This window comes from Bubalus bubalis, chromosome 8, assembly GCF_019923935.1.
Source record: "Bubalus bubalis isolate 160015118507 breed Murrah chromosome 8, NDDB_SH_1, whole genome shotgun sequence".
In the NCBI taxonomy this organism is placed as follows: Eukaryota; Metazoa; Chordata; class Mammalia; order Artiodactyla; family Bovidae; genus Bubalus; species Bubalus bubalis.
In genome coordinates, this window is record NC_059164.1 from 105,914,809 (window position 1) to 105,936,180 (window position 21,372).

Below are 21,372 nucleotides of genomic sequence, written 5' to 3' on the forward strand. Positions count from 1 at the left end.
AGCAAACTCCAGGAGACAGTGAAGGACATCAAAGCCTGTTGTGCTGTAGTCCATGGGGTCGCAAAGAGTCAGGCATGACAGTGACCAAACAATTACAACATCGCATACACACCTCAAAAGGGAGAGGCTAAAGCAATGCTCTGAGGTTTAGCAGACAGAACTTTTGCCTGCTTCCAATCCCCAGGTATTTCCGTCTTCTTTAGGTCACCAAGATTTGCCAGAGAAGAAGGACTCCAATCCACATGTCACCACTCTAGATACTTTTAAGGCATACATACCTCATATGTATTCTTTTGAGGCATGCATCATACATACTTCCCAATAGCAATCAGGTCAGGATAACATGAAAAACAACCAGAAAAAAAGAGAACCATAGGATACTTTAAACCATATGGACATCTTGTCAAGAAATTTCACAGAAATGTAGGAAAAGAACTAGTAATAGCTGATAAAGAAACAAGGAGAATATCTCTGCCTTTGGCCCTTGATTATGCCATATATCTCACCACAGCACCTCATGTTATTTCTCCCCCAGGAAATAATTTGACCAACAGAGTACATAGAAACATGGATGTATGTCATTTCTCTGGTTCCTCCCACATCACAAGAATATGATTCTTTGAGTACGACAGTGGATGCAAAATAGCAGTTTAAACTAAGGCAATGAGACTCAAGTGAGCAGAGAATGGGTTTTATTTTTACCTGTCTTTACATGGCCTGATCAGAAGTTGCACATCTTATTTAATTTTTGTGATGGTGATGATGGTAAAATAGGAGAAAACTTAGTGTTTTCTAGGTTCCCGAATAATTCATAATGCAGACTGTTCCACTGAAAAAAGGAACTGAGAGAAGAGCTAACCCTTGAGGAGTTGACAGCCGTGTTTCACTCCATCTCGAAGGGCCTCTTTGACTTTGTCATTCCGGAGAGTGAAGATGAAAGGGTTCAGCAAAGGGGTTAACACGGAAATCAACAGGGAGACTATCTTATTGTACTCAGCTGCCTGCGTTTGTTTTGGTTTCATGTAGAGGAACAAGCAGCTGCCATAGCCAATGACAACAAAGGTGAAGTGGGAGGCACACGTAGAGAAGGCTTTCCTGCGGCCGGACGCAGTGGGGATCTTGAGGATGGTGGATACGATGTAGGTGTAGGAGACAATTGTTGGGGCCAGAGAACCAATGATAATGAAAACAGCCATTAAAAACAGAACAAACTCTGTGAAAAGAGTGTCATCACAGGACAGCTTGAGCAACTGACCTCGGTCACAGAAAAAATGGTCTAAGACATTTGATTTGCAGAAGGTAAACTGAAATGTGGCATAGACTGGCCAGATTTCGGAAAGGAACCCAAACACCCATGACCCAGTCACCACCGAGATGCAGGTGTGGCTGTTCATAATGGTATTGTACCTCAAAGGGTTACAGACAGCCACGTAACGGTCCACAGCCATTGCTCCCACCAATGCAAACTCTGTGGTCCCCAGAGCAAGGTACAGGAAGAGCTGGGCGACACATGCAGTCAGAGATATTGTCTGCATTCCAGGGAGCAGCAACCCCCAGAGCATCGCAGGGACGATAAGGGACGTGATCATGATCTCCAAGGCAGAGAGATGACCCAGGAAGAAATACATGGGGGACTGCAGACGTTTATCGACACAGACAATCACAATGATGACCATGTTGCCAATTATTGTCACTGAGTAGAAGAGAAAGAATACAGCAAAAAGAACATGGTGTAGTTCTTGGGACCCTAAGAACCCTAAAAGGCAGAATTCAGTGACACTTGAGTGATTACTCATCATTCAGTCCTTGTTTCTGCTCCTTGGGAAACCTAGAGATCAAAAGAAAAGAAATGCTGCTCCACTTGGTCCTTCTCTTAAGAGAGAAGGAGCACAGATTAAGATGAGGAACTATTTCCAATCTGGTGACCAGGTGAGGGGCCCCTACTAGGATGCTCTGTACAAAGTCAAACCTAAATGTTGCCACCTCACATCCAACTACAAGTTCACTGCCTGGAATGGATGAAGATACCATCATATCTATGCTGTGAACAAAACCTCCCTTGGCTTTTTCCCCCCAACTAGATGTGCTTTCTCATAGGGAACAAAGGTTAAAGCTTGAAAGAAGCCAGTTTTGATGCCGTGTCAGCCCCTTGGATCTGGGGTTTGTTCTTTTCTCTTAGGCTCATTGCAGCAGATGACATAGTAGCATTTAAGAAGATGTTCAAAGGACTGAAATTTACCCTATGCTTCATCCTGATTGGTACTACAGAGACCCACCTTGGGGTCAGCAGAAGAAAGGCAAGGGGGTCTAAGAGCATTACCTGGTTTCTCCAGATTTAAAAATTTCCCTATTCCCATTAGTGCTCCAAATGGAAACTCTTTGAGCCTGGGACAAATTTCTAGGTAGATTTATTCCTATTTAACTCTTTTGCACAAAGTCTGGGAAGGAAAGAAAGATGGTGCCCAGCATTGATAAGTTTAGATCCAAGGCTCTCAGACACTCTGCATGCCTGAATCTCTACCACTTCATCCATCCCACCACACTAACATCATCTCATCAGGGGACTCTTTCCAATTACCCTCCCTCACATTGGAAAGACATGGTATTCTTAGATTTTCAGTTTTCTTCCTATTATTACCTGATATTATTATTACCTGATATTATTTTTGTGTTTAATTGTTTATCCCAACCTTACTTGAATGTGAAATAAATGAAGCAGTGTACAAAACAAATATCCCTGCACTGTGGAGCTTATATCCAAGGGGGCAATGGAGATTATTCCAGACACAAAACAAAGAAGGGAAATATTTAAGGTGTTAGTTTACTAACCATGCCATAGAAAAATAAAGCTAGAAACAGGGACAAGAAATTTAATTTTATTTATTCATAGTCCATGTATGATGTTAGATATAAACCCATGAGAGCAAAGATGCATCTTCTATGTATTATACACAATCATATACAGAAAAATACATTATATGCAAGCTATTCTTGAGACAAGCAGTGGTGAAAATATGACAATTTCTGGTAGAGGATGGATGTATAAACTTTTAATATATGGTTTAAAAGTACAAGGTCCTGGCCAAGGCTCATAAGCCATGTCCCCTCCATCCTATTATTCTTGGTCTGCTTTCCTTCTTCTTGTTACCATTTTCCCTTCCTCTCTCCCCTTCCTGAGACCTCCCCAATATCTCTGTAAATCTTTCACTGATGGGAATCCAGGCTTCAGGGACAGAATTACTGGGCGATCTCTGTGGTCTGCTTCTCCCCCCTTTTGGGGTAACCATCACTAGATAAACATGAGAGAGGAGCCTGCTGACTGATGTCAGGGAGCTGTGCCTGCACGAGCACCGGGTCAGAGAAGAGCTGCCTCTGCTCTCCGCTCTGCAGCTGCTCCCCAGCCCAGCCTCCAGACTCTCGGTGTCCTCCTCTAGAAGGCAGCCAAGCCAGAACTCCCCATCCTCATCCTCTCCAACACTTTCCTCTGTATGGGGGAACCCTGAGAAGACACTCACCTCGATGCACAGGCTCCTCTGCCACTTCTGATGCTCGAGCTAAGGGTCTCTCTCTCTCCTTCTCTCCCACTTCCCTCCTTCCCACGGGGACTTAGTCATTGAGGACCTTGTTCTTAATTAGCCCAGGCTCAGGGCATCCCTCAGCAAGCAGTCTGGGGAGAGCTCAACAAACTTTTAGTCATTCTCATCCTTGAGCAATTAAGTTTCAGAACTTTTTCAACTTTTTTGTTTAATTGGAAACCCAAGATCTCACCAGAGGCTTCTCAATTCAAGGCAGCCTTCTCAAAGACCTCAAGTCTAGGCTTCCAGAAGATGTCTCAAACTCTGAGCAGATCACCCCTTCTGTTCTTTATCCTACGCTCTCCCCAGGATTCACTTGATAATTGGAGCCAACTTCAGCTCCATCACCCTCTAATAAGAAAATCCATAATTGACCTCTAAAATATGCCCCAATATCCAAAAAAAGGGCTGCATTTTGGTCTCAGTCAAAATTTAACCTCAACAAAAATCGCCTGAGGACCCCCAAAACCCCATGGACAGTTTCTACCCCTAAGTCTAACTGCTCTAGGCTATTGTCTCAGGTTTCCACTCTTCACATGCATGTGCCTTTGTATGATTCCAAGCAAGGCTCTTGCAGACATTTATCTCCATGGAATGTCCCTAATCACCAGCTGGCCAATTCCATACAGGAAGAGTATAAAAGTAGCCTAATGCAGGTAGTTATATTTACAACCTAGTACAACTGGAAAATATAAATTGGTGCTGGAATGAGGCAGACATGTGGAAGTTACAAAGCATTTATTTAAATTTGTATTTCATTCTATATATACCTGTTAAATCTGAAAATGGCACTGTTACAGAAGGCTATAAATTGAGAATAATATTCCTTCTATCCTTCAAACTGCCCATGCCCAACCAGATTGCAATATAATCTTAGACAATCTTAAAAAAATCTTGTAAGCAGATATCTACATATTCCTTTGAAGAAAATGTTGCAAAAATCTGTTATACACCATTTTCCCTTTCATTTAACAATATATAAAAGATACTCTCCCATATCAACACATGCTGCTCTACTTCTCTTTTTTTGCATAGTGTTCCTTCATATGGATGTCCTGCTCTTTATTAGGCAGCCCTCTGTTGATCAACTTCATTGTTTTCATTATAAAAATTAAGCTACACTGTTTTCAAAATTTATAAGTCCACACAAATTTTTATATATGGAAAAATCCCTAGAGTTCAAATTTCTAGGTGAAGGAATTCCACACTTGTTGTACCTACAGCATTTTATTGGCACTGAATTATACTCTACAGATTTTGGATTGATTTGAACAACCATGAGGACCATATGGTAGGAGAGCTCTTGATCTCCTGATGTAATTCTCGTCTAAAATATAATCAAAATTTTAGGTTAATTTTAAATTGAAAGATCAAAAATAAGGCATATTTTAAAAGAAAACAAATTAAAACCCAATAAAGTGGTAAAAGTTCTGTAAGATAAACATTACCAACAGTGACTCAAAAATAAACCGAACAAAAATGTCTAAATATGTTCAGTGAACTGAATTCATTAGAATTGATCTGAATTAGAAACATTCTCAGGGCCTCCCAGGTGGCTCAGTGGGTAAAGAATTCTCTTGCAATGTAGGAGACATAGGAGACGTGGGTTGATCTCTGGATCGAGAACATAACCTGGAGGAGAGCATAGCAACCCACACCCCATATTCTTGCCTGAGAATCTTGTGGACAAGGGAGCCTGGTGGGCTTCAGTTCAAATGTTTAAGGAAGAAATAGTACCACTCTTATACAAAATCTTCCAAAAGTTAAGTAGAAGCAACTCTGCTCCATTCCTCTTATTATCTTATTATTATACCACCATTATCTTGGTATTGAAGACACCACAGAAAAGTAAATCTACAAATCAATATTCCTCACAAATAGAAATGAAAAAAATCCTCATTAAATACTTGAAAATTAAACTCAACAACTATGTCAAAAAAATTAGGGATTTAATTTCACAAATGCCAGATTGATTTAATATTTACAGATCAATCAATATAATTCATCATGTTTAATAGTATTAAAGATCAGTTCAGTTCAGTCGCTCAGTCCTGTCTGACTCTTTGTGACCCCAAGGACTACAGCATGCCAGGCCTCCCTGTCCATCGTCAACACCTGGAGTTTACTCAGACTTATGTCCATTGAGTCAGTGATGCCATCCAAACATCTCATCTTCTGTCATCCCCTTCTCCTCCTGCCTTCAATCTTTCAGCATCAGGGTCATTTCAAATGAGTCAGTTCTTTGCATCAGGTGGCCAAAGTATTGGAGTTTCAGCTTCAGCATCAGTCCTTCCAATGAACATTCAGGACTGATTTCCTTTAGGATGGACTGGTTGGATCTCCTTGCAGTCCAAGGGACTCTCAAGAGTCTTCTCAAACACCACAGTTCAAAAGCATCAACTCTTCGGCGCTCAGCTTTCTTTATAGTACAACTCTCACATCCATACGTGACCACTGGAAAAACCATGGCTTTGACTAGACGGACCTTTGTTGGCAAAGGTCTCTGCTTTTCAATATGCTATCTAGGTTGGTCATAATTTTTCTTCCAAGGAGTTCAGTTCAGTCCAGTTCAGTTGCTCAGTCCTGTCTGACTCTTTGCAACCCCATGAACAGAAGCATGCCAGGCCTCCCTGTCCATCACCAACTCCTGGAGTCCACACAAACCCATGTCCATTGTGTCAGTGATGCCATTCAACCATCTCATCCTTTGTCATCCCCTTCTCCTCCTGTCCTCAATCTTTCCCAGCATCAGGGTCTTTTCAAATGAGTCAGCTCTTTGCATCAGGTGGCCAAAGAATTGGAGTTTCAGCTTCAACATCAGTCCTTCCAATGATCCCCCAGGACTGATCTCCTTTAAGATGGACTGGTTGGATCTCCTTGCAACCCCAGGAACTCTCAAGAGTCTTCTCCAACACCACAGTTCAAAAACATCAGTTCTTTGGTCCTCAGCTTTCTTCACAGTCCAACTCTCACATCCATACATGACCACTGGAAAAACCATAGCCTTGACTGGACAGACCTTTATTGGCAAAGTAATGTCTCTGCTTTTTAATATGCTGTCTAGGTTGGTGTTGGAGAAGACTCTTGCGAGTCCCTTAGACTTCAAGGAGATCCAACCAGTCCATCCTAAAGGAGACCAGTCCTGGGTGTACATTGGAAGGACTGATACTGAAGCTGAAACTCCAATACTTTGGTTACCTGATGGAAGAGCTGACTCTTTTGAAAATACCCTGACACTGGGAGGGGTTGGGGGCAGGAGGAGAAGGGGACAACAAAGGATGAGATGGCTGGGTGGCATCACCGACTCGATGCACATGGGTTTGGGTGAACTCCGCCGGGAGTTGGTGATGGACAGGGAGGCCTGGTGTGCTGCGATTCATGGAGTCAGAAAGATTCAGACACGATTGAGCAACTGAACTGAACTGAACTGAGGTTGGTCATAACTTTCCTTCCAAGGAGTGAGCATCTTTTAATTTCTTTTATTTTCATCTGTAGTGATTTTGGAGCCCAGAAAAATAAAGTCAGCCAATGTTTCCATTGTTTCCTCATCTATTTGCCATGAAGTGATGGGACCAGATGCCATGATCTTAGCTTTCTGAATGTTGAGCTTTAAGCCAACTTTTTCACTCTCGACTCTTTCACTTTCATTAAGAGGCTCTTTGGTTCTTCTTCACTTTCTGCCATAAGGGTGGTGTCATCTGCATATCTGAGGTAATTGATATTTGTCCCAACAATCTTGATTCCAGCTTGTGCTTCTTCCAGCCCAGTGTCTCTCATGATGTACTCTGCATATAAGTTAAATAAGCAGGATGACAATATACAGCCTTGATGTACTCTTTTTCCTATTTGGAACCAGTCTGTTGTTCCATGTCCAGTTCTAACTGTTGCTTCCTGACCTGCATACAGTCTCTCAAGAGACAGGTCAGGTGGTCTGGTATTCCCATCTCTTTCAGAATTTCCCACAGTTGATTGTGATCCACACAGTCAAAGGCTTTGGCATAGTAAGTGTCTATTAATTTCATGGCTGCAATCACCATCTGCAGTGATTTTAGAACCCTAAAAAATAAAGTCTGTCACTGTTTTCCCATCTATTTGCCATGAAGTGATGGGACCAGATGGCATGATCACTTCAATAGAGGCATAAAAGGTATTTAACAAAAAATCAGCATTTAATGAGTAAAAATGCTCATTCAGCTGGGAACAAAAGAAATCTTTTGCAAACTGAAAACCAGCTACCAAAGCCTGATGCTAATATGAAATCTAATGATGACAGATAATGCTTTCCCCTAAGACAGGGAATAAGACAAAGATTACCTGCTCTCATCCCTTCTACTAAAAATTGTACTGGAATTCTTAACTAGTGCAATATATAGCAAGATAATGAAATTAGAGCATACAGTTAGGAAATAAAGAAATAAAATACTTGTTTACAGACTTAATTCTATATGTAAAAAATCCAAAGTAGTCCACAAAAAAGTAACTAGAATTAATAAATGATTATCAAGGTCATAGGATAAAAGCTCAATATTCAAAATTTTATTATTGAACTCTACTCTAGCAAGAAACACTGGAAATAGAACTTAAAATATAAAATATAATTTACAATAACATCCAAACATAAAAAAATAAAGGACACATTTAACAAGCTATGTTAGTGACCCAAACACTTAAATCTATAAAACATTGCTGAAATTAAAAAGGACTGAAAAAGGTGAAGAAATATTCTACTTCCATAAATCAGAACACACAATTTTGTGAGAATTAATTCTCTCCGTTTCATCTATAGAATCAAGGCAATTGCAATTAAATTCCAAGGAAGAATTTTTCTTAAACATTAAAAAGATGACTGTAAGATTTCTACACAGTTGTGAGGGACTTAGAATAGTCAAAATATTTTTGAAAAAAAAGAACAAAGTTGGAGGACTCACAATACACATTTAAAGACTTACTACAAAACTACAGTAATCAAGGCAGTATGTTACTGATATAATATTATGTGGATCAATGCACATGTAGACCAATAAAATAAAACAGAGAATACAGACTCAGATCCAAACATATATCTTTAATTGCTTTTAACTACAGGAATTGTTTGTGAAGAAATGAAGCAACTGGAATTCTCAGACATTGCTGGTGGGAATGCACAATGGTAAAAATAACAGTTAAACATATCAATATCTTACCATACAAACCTGAAATTCCACTATTAGAGAGTTTCCTAAGATGAAGGAAAACATGCATTCACCAGATATGTTTATAAATATTGGTGGCTTGATTCAGAATAAACTGCAAAAAACCCAATGACAATTTTTAGGTAAAATATATATATATATTTATTTATTTTAAATAAATGATGGCACATCCAACAGTGGAATATTGTTGTTCAGTCACTCAGTTGTGTCCGATTCTTTGCAACCCCATGGATTGCAGCATTCCAGGCTTCCCTGTTCTTCACTATCTCCTGGAATTTGCTCAGATCTATTGCTGAGTGGAATACTACAGTTCACACACAATTTTGAACCGTATGATGGATGTATCATTATGGATAAGTTTCTGTAGGGTTATATCAAGCAAAAGAATCCTGATATAAAGTCAATACTATTTTCAGTTCAATTCAGTCACTCAGTTGTGTCCAATTCTTTGTGACCCCATGGACTGCAGCGTGCCAGGCTTCCCTGTCCATCACCAACTCCCGGAGCCTACTCAAACTCATGTCCATTGAGTCAGTGATACCATCCAATCATCTCATCCTGTTATCTCCTTTTCCTCCTGCCTTCAATCTTTCCCAGCATCAGGGTCTTTTCCAATGAGTCAGTTCTTTGCATCAGGTGGCCAAAGTACTGGAGTTTCAGCTTCAGCATCACTCCTTCCAATGAATATTCAGGGCTGATTTCCTTTAGGATGGACTGGTTTGATCTCCTTGCAGTCCAAGAGACTCTCAAGAGTCTTCTCCAACACCACAGTTCAAAAGCATCAATTCTTCAGCGCTCAGGTTTTTTTATAGTCCAACTCTCACATCCATACATGACTACTGGAAAAACCATGGCTTTGACTAGACAGACCTTTGTTGGCAAAGTAGTGTCTCTGCTCTTTAATATGCTGTCTATGTTGGTCATAGGTTTTCTTCCAAGGAGCAAGCGTCTTTTAATTTCATGGCTTCAGTCACCATCTGCAGTGATTTTGGAGTCCAAAAAATAAAGTCTGTCACAGTTTCCATTGTTTCCCCATTTATTTGCCATGAAGTGATGGGACCAAATGCCATGATCGTAGTTTTCTGAATGTTGAGTTTTAAGCCAACTTTTCACTCTCCTCTTTCACTTTCATCAAGAGACTCTTTAGTTCTTCTTTGTTTTCTGCCATAAGGGTGGTGTCATTTGCATTTCTGTGGTTACTAATATTTCTCCGGGCAATCTTGATTCCAGCTTCTGCTTCATCCAGCCTGGCATTTTGCATGATGTACTCTGTATATAAGTTAAATAAGCAAGGTGACAGTATATGACCTTGATGTACTGCTTTCCCAATTTGGAACCAGTCTGTTGTTCCATGTCCAGTTCTAACTGTTGCTTTTTGACTTGCATACAGATTTCTCAGGAGGCAGGTCAGGTGGTCTGGTATTCTCGTCTCTTGAAGAATTTTCCACAGTTTGTTGTGATTCACAGAGTCAAAAGCTTTGGTGTAGTCAATAAAGCAAAAGTAGAATACTTTCTTTGCTTTATTCCCTTATAAAACTTAAGAAATATTTACTCTAGAGTAACAGAAAGCAGCCTGAGACTGGGGTTAGAGCTGGGGATTGACTTCACAGGGAAGCAAAGAAAGATTCTGGCTTGGATATAAACATGTTTAAAAATCTGGTTGTGGTAGTGATGAGATGTAACTTTAAACAGTAACTTTAATAAGGTTGAAAATATTTTTAGAATACATTCTGAATATATATAGAGGACACAACTCACCACTGAGGGACTGATGGAAAGAATATGTAAGGTGAAATGAAGGCTAAAGATAACAATGGAATGAATCAGAAGGCTATTTCTTTAAGTGAAGGAAGCAGAATCTTGCTATGGGTTGGTGTGGGAATAGGAGAACTAGAAGAAACACAGGTGGCAGAGGAAGAAGGGGTATTAGTAGTTCTAATGGATGTGTAGTGTGACAAGTAATTCCCAGACCTTTCCTAAACAGATAAAATTCTCTGGCCAAGTTCTATCAACTTTCCTGTGATTGTGAAAGTGTTAGTTGCTCAGTCATGTTCGACTATTGGACTGTAGTTTGGCAGGTCCCTGTGTCCAGGGAATTCTCCAGGCAAGAACACTGGAGTGGGTAGCCATTCTCTTCCCCAGGGATAAACTTTTCTATAACTCTTTGCAAACATATCTGAGGTATGAAAGTGAAAGTGGGAGTCATGTCCGACTCTTTGCGACACCATGGACTGTAGCTCACCAGACTCCTCTGTCCATGGGATTTTCTAGGCAGGGATACTGGAGTGGGTTGCCATTTCCTTCCCCAGGAGATCTTCCCAATCCAGGGATCAAACCTGGGATTCCTGCATTGCAGGCAGATTCTTTAACATCTGAGCTAACAGGGAAGCCCTTATCTGAGGTATAGAAACTTTTATTTATAAAATAGAAGACAGGTATCTCCCACCAGTAGAGCTTACAGCATTGAGAGCACAATCTTCAATTGTACAACTTAGTGAAAGTGAAAGGATGTCAAACTAGTGTAAGGTCATGGATAAATCGCTGAAACTGGAATCAGCAGCCTGAATGTTAATTCCTTTTCAGACTTTCTGCTGTTGTTTAGTTGCTAAGTCATGTTGGACTCTGTTTTGACCCCATGGACTATAGCCTGGTAGGCTCCTCTGTCCATGGGATTTGCCAGGCAAGAATACCAGAGTGGGTATACCATTTCCTTCTCCAGCAGATCTTCCAGATCCAGGGATTGAACCCATGTCTCCTGCATTGCAGGCAAATTCTTTACCACTGAGCCACCAGGGAAGCCCTTCAGACTTATAAGCTGTGTCTTATTCAATGTGAGCTCTTGCCCTTCTGGTTTGGGTTTTCTCATGTGAAATGTCAGGGCATGGATGCACATGCTGTCTGCTTTTCCTTATTTCCATCTGCCCAAGGTGAAGGAGTAAGGAGTAGTAATGGAGCTGGTTCATTAATCTTTAATGACACCCAGATCCTCACATCTGCCCCAGCTGCACCCCTATGCTCAGGCTCTCCACTCAATACCTTCTGTCATTGTGAGAAGCTAACCTTTTCATCAGACTCAACTCTTTCCAGGTAATATCATGGGCAGTTATAAAATACGACAACCCAGGACCTACACCCAGTTTAGATTATTAGATTTTACAGGTGAGCAAAAATGTTTAGTGAACATCCAAACTCAAACTTGATGAAAACTCAAGGCTATCTCATGTCCATACCTGACTTTCTTACATAAGCACAATGGGTTCACAGATGAGAAGTCATCACACCCAGAGAAAGAAAATGCCATTTTAATAACCTAATACAATCAGTCAGCTCAGTAAAGTTCAGTCAGTCAGTCGTGTCCAACTCTGTGCGACCCCATGGGCTGTAGGATGCCAGGCCTCCCTGTCCATCGCCAACTCCCAGAGTTTACTTAAACTCATGTCCATTGAGTCAGTGATGCCATTCAACCATATCATCCTCTGTCATCCCCTTCTCCTCCCACCTTCAATCTTTCCCAACATCAGCGTCTTCCAGCGAGTCAGTTCTTCCCATCAAGTGGCCAAAGTTTTGGAGTTTCAGCTTCAACATCAGTCCTTACAATGAATATTCAGGACTGATTTGCTTTAGGATGAACTGGTTGGATCTCTTTGCAGTCCAAGGGACTCTCAAGAGTCTTCTCCACACCACAGTTCAAAAGCATCAACTTTTCAGCGCTCACCTTTTTTATAGTCCAACTCTCACATCCATACATGACTACTGGAAAAACCATAGCTTTGACTAGATGGACCTTTGTTGGCAAAGTAGTGTCTCTGCTCTTTAATATGCTGTCTAGGTTGGTCATAACTCTTCTTCCAAGGAGTAAGCGTCTTTTAATTTCATGGCTGCAATCACCATCTGCAGTGATTTTGGAGCCCACAAAAATAAAATCAGCCACTGTTTCCATTGTTTCCCCATCTATTTGCCATGAAGTGATGGGACCAGATGCCATGATCTTAGTTTTCTGAATATCGAGTTTTAAGCCAACTTTTTCATTCTCCTCTTTCACTTTCATCAAGAGGCTCTTTAGTTCTTCTTTGCTTTCTGCCATAAGGGTAGAGTCATCTGGATATATCAGGTTACTGATATTTCTCCTGGCAATCTTGATTCCAGCTTGTGCTTCATCCAGTCCATCATTTCTCATGATGTACTCTGCATATAAGTTAAATAAGCAGGGTGACAATATACAGCCTTGAGTTGACATACTCCTTTCCTGATTTGGAACCAGTCTGTTGTTCCATGTCCAGTTCTAACTGTTGTGTCTTGACCTGCATACAGATTTCTCTGGAGGCAGGTCAGGTGGTCTAGTGGTCTCATCTCTTGAAGAATTTTCCACAGTTTGTTTTGATCCACACAGTCAAAGGCTTTGTCATAGCCAATAAAGCAGAAATAGATGTTTTTCTGGAACTCTCTTCCTTTTTTGATGATCCTTCGGATGTTGGCAATTTGATCTCTGGTTCCTCTGTCTTCTAGATCCAGCTGGAACATCTGGAAGTTCACGGTTCACATACTGTTGAAGCCTGGCTTTGAGAATTCTGAGCATTACTTTGCTAGCATGTGCGATGAGTGCAATTATATGGTAGTTTGAGCATTCTTTGCCATTGCATTTCTTTGGGATTGAAATGAAAACTGACCTTTTGCAGGCATGTGGCCACTGCTGAGTTTTCCAAATTTGCTGACATATTGAGTGCAACACTTTCACAGCATCATCTTTTAGGATTTGAAATAGCTCAACTGGAATTCCATCACCTCCACTAGCTTTGTTCATAGTGACACTCCTGAGGCCTGCTTGACTTCGAATTCCAGGATATCTGGCTCTAGGTGAGTGATCAGACTATTGTGATTATCTGCATCATGAAGATCTTTTTGTAAAGTTCTTCTGTGTATTCTTGCCACCTCTTCTTAATATCTTCTGCTGCTGTTAGGTCCTTACCATTTCTGTCCTTTAATGTGCTCATCTTTGCATGAAATGGTCCCTTGATATCTCTAATTTTCTTGAAGAGATATCTAGTCTTTCCCATTCTATTGTTTCCCTCTATTTCTTTGCATTGATCACTGAGGAAGGCTTGTTTATCTCTCCTTGCTATTCTTTGGAACTCTGCATTCAGATGGATATGTCTTTCTTTTTCTCCTTTGCTTTTTGCTTCTCTTCTTTTCACAGCTACTTGTAAGTCCTCCTCAGAGAGCCATTTTGCTTTTTTGCATTTCTTTTTCTTGGAGATGGTCTTGATCCCTGTCTCCTGTACAATGTCATGAACCTCCATCCATAGTTCTTCAGGCTGTCTGCCTATCAGATCTAATCCCTTGAATCTATTTGTCATATGTATACATATGTCATAGGTATGGCCTATGGCCAATTCATGTTGATGTATGGAGAAACCATCACAATATTGTAATTATCTAATTAAAAGTCTAATTAAATTAGACTTTAATTTAAAAGTTTAATTAAAAATTAAAATTAAAAAAATCAATTGAAGATATATGTTTGGATCTGTGTCTGAATTTTCTATTTTATTGGTCTGCATGACCCTTGATCTGCATGATGTTGTGTCAATAGCATTCTGTCTTGATTGTTTGTGTGTGTTTAGTCACCAAGTCATGTCCAATTCTTTTTTGTGATCCCGTGCACTGTAGCCTGCCAAGCCCTTCTGTCCATGGGATTTTCTAGGCAAGAATACTGGGGTGGGTTGCCGCTCCTTCTCCAGGGGATCTTCCCAACCCAGGGACCGAACCTATGTCTCCTGCATCGACAGGAAGGTTTTTTAACACTGAGCCACCAGGGAAGCCCTCTGTCTTGATTACTGTAGCTTTATAGTAAGTCTTTTAATGCGTACTGTGAGTCCTCCAGCTTTGTTACTTTTTAAGAACATTTATTGGGTATTCTAGGTCCTTCATATTTTCATAGAAGCCTTAAAGTCACCTTTATGATTTTTTTTTAAAAAGCCTCCTGGGATTTGATTGAAATTGTATTGAGTCTATATACTAATATGGAGAGAATTGAAATTCTAACACACTTGCAGTTGCATGTTCTATTATGAAAATAGAATATTCACTTATTTAGATTCTCTTTAATTTCTCTCAGCAATATTTTACAATTTTAGGTATACATGCCACGCACATAGTTTGTTTAATGTGTTCTATAATTTTTCGTTTTTGGATATTATTGTTACATATTTTTTAATTTCCGTTTGCAATGTTCATTGCAAGTTTAGAGCAATGCAAGAAAGTTTTGCATATTGAGTTTTTATCCTGTGACCTTGATAATCATTGATTAGTTCTAGTTACTTTTTTGTGGACTTCTTAGGATTTTCTACAAATAGAATTATGTCTGTAAATAAATAATTTTGTTCATTACCTAACTGTATGCTTTCCATTGCATTTTCTTTCTGTATTGTATTAGTTAGCACTTCCAGTATGAAGTTGAGTAGAAGCGATGAGAACAGATATCTCTGTCGTGTTCCCCGTCTTTGAAGAAGGCATTGTCTCTTATCAGGCTTCATATTAGCACTATGATTTTGTTAGATGTTACTTTCAGTTTGAGGAAGGTTCCTTTGGTTCCTAGCTGAATGAAAGTTTTAATCAAAGATTATTCTTTTTTGGTGACTAGCTTTTCTGCCCCTATTGAAGTGGTCATGGAGTTTTCCTCTTTACTTCTGTTAACATGGTGATTTATATTGATTAATCTCCTAATATAAACCAACCTGGCATTTCTGGAATAAAATCATCACTTTGTTATGCCATATTATTTTCTTTACATACAGCTGGATTTGAATTTTTAATATTTTTATTAAGGAATTTTCTTCTATGTTCCTGAGGAATATTGCTTTGTAGGTTTATTTTCCTGTGATGCCTTTAGCATCCATATAATTCTGGCTTGATAAGAAGAATGGGGCACTGTTCTCTTTTCCTCATTTTTGCTAGAAGATTTTGTGTTGGGTTCATGTTATTTCTTCCATAAATGTTGATAGAATTCACCAGCAAACCCATCTGAACTTGTAGTTGTCTGTGTGGGAAAGTTTTTAAGTAGGAATTCATTTATTTAACAAATTGTGGGATCAGTTGTTCAATTTCATTTTAGTTAGTTATAGTAATTTTTATTAAAAGAAAAGATTTTTCATGGATTACCAATTGATTTCTCTTTTGAGATATTTTTGTTGCCTTCAATTTAAAATTAAAATGAAATTTTGATTACCCCTTTGGTTGGTTATGGATCAGGAAATCAACAACTCACATATCACAGTGGTATAAAAAACAACCCAGAATCTATAGAGTGTAACTTGGTCCCGATAGAAAGCAATAGAAGGCAATGGCACCCCACTCCAGTACTCTTGCCTGGAAAATCCCATGGGCAGAGGAGCCTGGTAGGCTGCAGTCCATGGTGTCGCTAAGAGTCAGACATGACTGAGCGACTTCACTTTCATTCTTCACTTTCATGCATTGGAGAAGGAAATGGCAACCCACTCCAGTGCTCTTGCCTGGAGAATCCCAGGGACAGGGGAGCCTGGTGGGCTGCCATCTATGGGGTCACACAGAGTCAGACACAACTGAAGTGACTTAGCAGCAACATTTGAACTAAAAATTCCAGCTCTATGGATTTGCTCCATATACAAAAATTTGTATTGACTTATAAATGTGGGACTACTTATAACATCAATTCTCATAAAAAAAATTTAAAAAAGAAACTCATTAATATAGGACTTGCCAATAAGGACATGTATAAAATGAAAAACTATGTAAGCATAGTACGGCAACATGTGTTGATATGGGAGAGACTCTTTTGAATGTTGTTAAGTGAGAGAGTAATGGATGCAAAGACGCGGACATTACTGAGCGACTGAACACAACAACAAAAGTTGTAAAACAGATTTTCACAGAGTTTTCTTCCAAAGAAAATGTAGATGCCTGCTTAGGAAATTTTTCCGAGATTATATGGCAATTGGGTTGGGATCAGACAATTTGAGGAATGGAAGGAATATTATTCTCAAATTATACTGTTCCATACCAGTTGACACTCTTGGATTTAACAGGTGTAAACCTAACCCTAACTTGAATCCAAAAATCTACGTAAATGTTTTATAAGTCTCACATGTGTGTCTCACTCCAGCACCAAGCAGATTTTCATTTTAAATTTTGTCTGTCATTCCAGGTTGTAAACAAAACTGCCTCCATTAGGCTGTCCTTAAGCTCTTCCTACATAGAAGTGCCCAGCTGGTGATTAGGGACATGCCATGGAGATAAATGTCTGCCAGCACCTGCTTGAGTGCTAATAGGTGCACAGGTATGAGAATAGTGGACACCTGAGACAGTAGAGGAGAACAGAGTTGGATTTAGGGGTGGAACTTCTTCACAGGATCTTCAGGGGTCTACAGGGTTATTATCAGGAGCCTCTGTGTAATGAGCCAATGAGAAATAAGGCTTTGGGGAGGTGGGGTTCACTGAAGTTAAGCTTTGAGATCCAAATGCAGGCTTTCCTTAAACATTGGGGTATATTGTTGAGTCAATCATTGGAGCTTCCTATAGCTGGATGGGGAGGGAGCAGATTTTGACTCCAATTATCTAAGAGAATCCTTGGAAGAGCTTAAGACAAAGAGCAGAAGGGGTGACCTACTCAGAGTCTGAGACATCTTCTGGGAACCTAGACTTAGGGCCTTTTTGAAGGCAGCCTTGGTATTGAGAAGCCTCTGGTGAACTTTTAGGTTTCCCATTGAACAAAAAGCTGACAAAGTTCTGAAATGTAATTGCTCAGGGATGGGAAGGACTAAAAATTTGTTCTGCTTTCCCCAGACTGGATGCCCTAAGCCCGGGCTAATTAAGAGCAGGGTCCTCAGTGACTAAGTCCCCTTGGGAAGGAGGGAAGTGGGAGAGCAAAATGAAAGCGAGAGATAGACCCTTAGCTCCCCACAACACTGCTATTTCTGGATGTTTTCCTAACTCCTCCCTGAGGACAGTTTCCTTCTTCACCATGCATGGAAGCAGCACCAAGAAGCTCTGACCCTGTGTGCAGCTCAGCAGTAGCCAGACAGGAATAGCCCTGCCCGAGCCCCAGAGAGCATCAGAAGTGGCAGAGGAGCCCGCGCATCGAGGCGAGTGTCTTCTCAGGGTCCCCCTGTACAAAGGAAAGTGTGGGAGAGGATGAGGATGGGGAGTTCTGGCTTGGCTGCCTTCTAGAGGAGGACGCTGAGAGTCTGGAGGCTGGGCTGGGGAGCAGCTGCAGAGCAGAGAGCAGAGGCAGCTCTTCTCTGACCCGGTGCTCGTGCAGGCACAGCTCCTGATGTCAGTCAGCAGGCTCCTCTCTCATGTTTCTTCATCTAGTGGTGGTTATGGAAAACTGGGGAGAAGCAGACCCCTGAGATCTCCCAATGGTTCTGTCTTTGAAGCCTGGATTCCCATCAGTGAAAGATTTACAGAGGTATTGGGGAAGTCTCAGGAGGGGACGAGAGGAAGGGAAAAAGGTAATGTGAGGAACAAAGGCAATCCGAGAACAGTAGGATCTCAGAGCTGTGGCCTTACTACCCTGGACAGGACTATGTGGTATTCAGTCATAAAGACTGTGCCCATTCACTCATCATTTGTCAAATTTTTCAGCATTTATTTGGTTCCAGAATGTTTATATATATATAATATATGCAGAGGAGATTTCTTGCCTCTTTGGAGTTTACATTCCAGTATCATAGTTCAACAAAATAAATGAATTTCCTCTCCTGCTTCCTCGTTTCATTTTTTATCGCATGATGGATGAACTATTTTATATACTTGTTTATGGAATAGCTTCCTTTCTCTCCTTGAATATAAGCACCACACAGGGATTTTTAGTCTGCTGTGTTCAGTGCAGTGTTCATTTAATGTTAAATGAAGGAGTGAAGTAAGAAATTGAATGTATGACATAATGTCAGATAGTAATAAGTGCTATGAAGAAAGCTAACTGTCAGGAATGAACAGGTCTTTCAGGTTTGGGGGAAGGTGAATGGAAAGAGTCCTCCGAGGAGATGAAATTAGCATGGTGGGATAGACAAAGTGGGGGGCAGACATCCAGGCAACCTGAGTAACTGAGCACCTTGGACCTAAACTTGTGAAAGTCAGGTACCATCTTTCTTTCCTGTCAAGACTTTTGTGGGATGGGGAGGGGAGATGGTGTAAGAGAAGATAGAATCTGCAAAGGGAAATCATCCGAAACTCCAGAGTTTCCATTTGGAATACTACCTGATTTGTAACATAGAGATCTTAAAATCTGGGGAAAGCAGAGATGGTGCTCTGGGACCCTCTGCCTCTCTTCTGCTGAACCCTAGGGGATCTCTGTAATACCCACCAGGATGAAGGGTGGGGTAAAATTCACTCTTTTGAACATCCTCTGGAATGTCACTATATCATCTGCTACAGGTAAGCTAAGAGGAAAGAACAAACCCCGGATCTAAGGGACTGACTCAGCATCAAAACGGGCCAATTTTTCAGGTCTTAACCTGTGAGAATGCACATCTAGTGGGGAAAAAAGACAAGAGAGGTGTTCTTCACACAAATGGAGAGGATGTTACCTTCATCCATTCCAGGCAGTGAACTTCAGCTGGACCGGAGGTGACAACATTTAGATCTGACTTTGTGCAGAGCATCCTTATAGGGGCACTTCACCTGGTTCCCAGGTTGGAAATGGTTCCTCATCCTAGGCTGTCCTTCTCTCTTGTGAGCAAGACCTTGTGGAGCAGCGTTTCTTTTCTGTTGATCTCTAGGTTTCCCAAGGAGCAGAAACAAGGACTGAATGATGAGCAATCACTCAAGTGCCATGGAATTCTGCCTTTTAGGGTTTCCTGGGTCCCAAGAACTACATCACATTCTTTTTGCTATATTCTTTCTCTTCTACTCAGTGACAATAATGGGGAACACCGTCATCATTGTGATTAGCTGTGTTGATAAACATCTACATTCCCCTATGTATTTCTTCCTTGGTCATCTCTCTGCCGTGGAAATGCTGACAACATCTATTATCGTCCCCATGATGCTCTGGGGGCTGCTGCTCCCTGGGATGCAGACAGTATCTCTGACTGCATGTGTTGCCCAGCTCTTCCTGTACCTTGCTCTGGGGACCACAGAGTTTGCACTGTTGGGAGTGATGGCTGTGGACCGTTAAGTGGCTGTCTGTAACCCTTTGAGGTACAATACCATTATGAACAGCCACACCTGCATCTCGGTGGTGATTGGGTCATGGGTGTTTGGGTTCCTTTCCGAAATCTGGTCAGTCTATGCCACATTTCAGTTTACCTTCTGCAAATCAAACGTCTTAGACCATTTTTATTGTGACCGAGGTCAGTTGCTCAAACTATCGTGTGATGACACTCTTTTCACAGAGTCTGTTCTGTTTTTAACGGCTGTTTTCATTATCATTGGTTCACTGGTTCCAACAGTTGTCTCTTACACCTACATCATCTTCACCATCCTCAAGATCCCCACTGCCTCCGGCCGCAGGAAAGCCTTCTCTACGTGTGCCTCCCACCTCACCTTTGTTGTCATCGGCTATGGCAGCTGCTTGTTCCTGTTTGTGAAACCCAAGCAAACGCAGGCAGCCGAGTACAATAAGATAGTATCCCTGTTGATTATTTTGTTAACTCCTTTGCTGAACCCTTTCATCTTCACTCTCCGGAATGACAAAGTCAAAGAGGCCCTTAGAGATGGAGTGAAACGTGGCTGTCAACTCCTCAAGGATTAACTCTTCTCTCAATTTCGATGGTATGATCTTGACTTTAGATGAGTCAGTTATCTAGAAAATGCTACTCTTACATAGTCTCCATTACAAAAATGAAATAGAATCTACAACTCCTGATCAGGTTCTAGAAGCAGACAAAGCATGTAAAAATAAGATCTGGGCTCTACTCACTAGAAACTCACAGTGTTTGTTTCTATTTGCTTCCCCTGTGAACTCAAGAAAGTATATTTGGAGGATGTGGGACGACCTAGAAAAAAGAAAAGCATACATTTTCATAAATGTTCTATTGGACCCATACTGGTTTATAAATCATCTTGAAAATGTGTTTCCTGGGGGAGTAATGAAATGGGCATGTGAGGGGTGAGATGGATGGATAATGAATTCAAAGGCAGAGATGTACACTTTGTTCCTCATAAGCTCTTCCTAGTTCTTTTCCTATACTTTTGTGCATTTCTTGACAAGATGGCCGTAAGTTTTAAAATGTCCTGTTTCTCTTTGTCTCTGTTTGTTTCATATTTTCCTGGACTCCTTGCTACCAATAAGTACACATGATGTTATATCCATTTTGCCACAGAATGAATCTAGAGGGGTGATATGGAGATGGGAATCCTTCTCACTTGGCAAATGTTGCTGATGTAAAGATATGGAAATATTTTGGTCAGAAGGAGGAAAAACTTCCTTTCGCTACACTTCAGGGCATTGCTTTAGCCCCTCCCTTTTGAGGTGTACGTGTGGTAGAGACAGAGAAGAGTGAAATGACTAGTTCTAGAGGGAGCATCTTGTGTATCTCTGTCCCTGAGCACAGCTCTTTCTGTTCTGACCTCTCCCAGACCCAGACTTCAGGCTGAAGAACGCATTTTGAGTCCTTGTGTTCAAATCC

The 21,372-nt window shown here is 40.8% G+C and overlaps 2 protein-coding genes across 2 annotated transcripts; one reads left to right on the forward strand and one right to left on the reverse strand.

The window, feature by feature from the left end:
* Positions 1-854: 854 nt before the first annotated feature.
* LOC123466118 (olfactory receptor 9A4-like) lies at positions 855-1,799 on the reverse strand. The gene has a single exon (XM_045166522.1). It carries the CDS (start codon positions 1,797-1,799, stop codon positions 855-857), a length of 945 nt encoding a protein of 314 aa, XP_045022457.1.
* A 17,751-nt stretch (positions 1,800-19,550) lies between these two features.
* Positions 19,551-20,495, forward strand: LOC123466119 (olfactory receptor 9A4-like). Its single transcript, XM_045166523.1, is given in 1 exon segment — positions 19,551-20,495. A coding segment is annotated over 1 exon segment (945 nt).
* Positions 20,496-21,372: the final 877 nt, after the last annotated feature.

What these genes read in the sequence shown, in the direction of transcription:
- LOC123466118 (XM_045166522.1), bottom strand. Translation starts at nt 1,799, where the DNA reads ATGATGAGTAATCACTCAAGTGTCACTGAATTCTGCCTTTTAGGGTTC.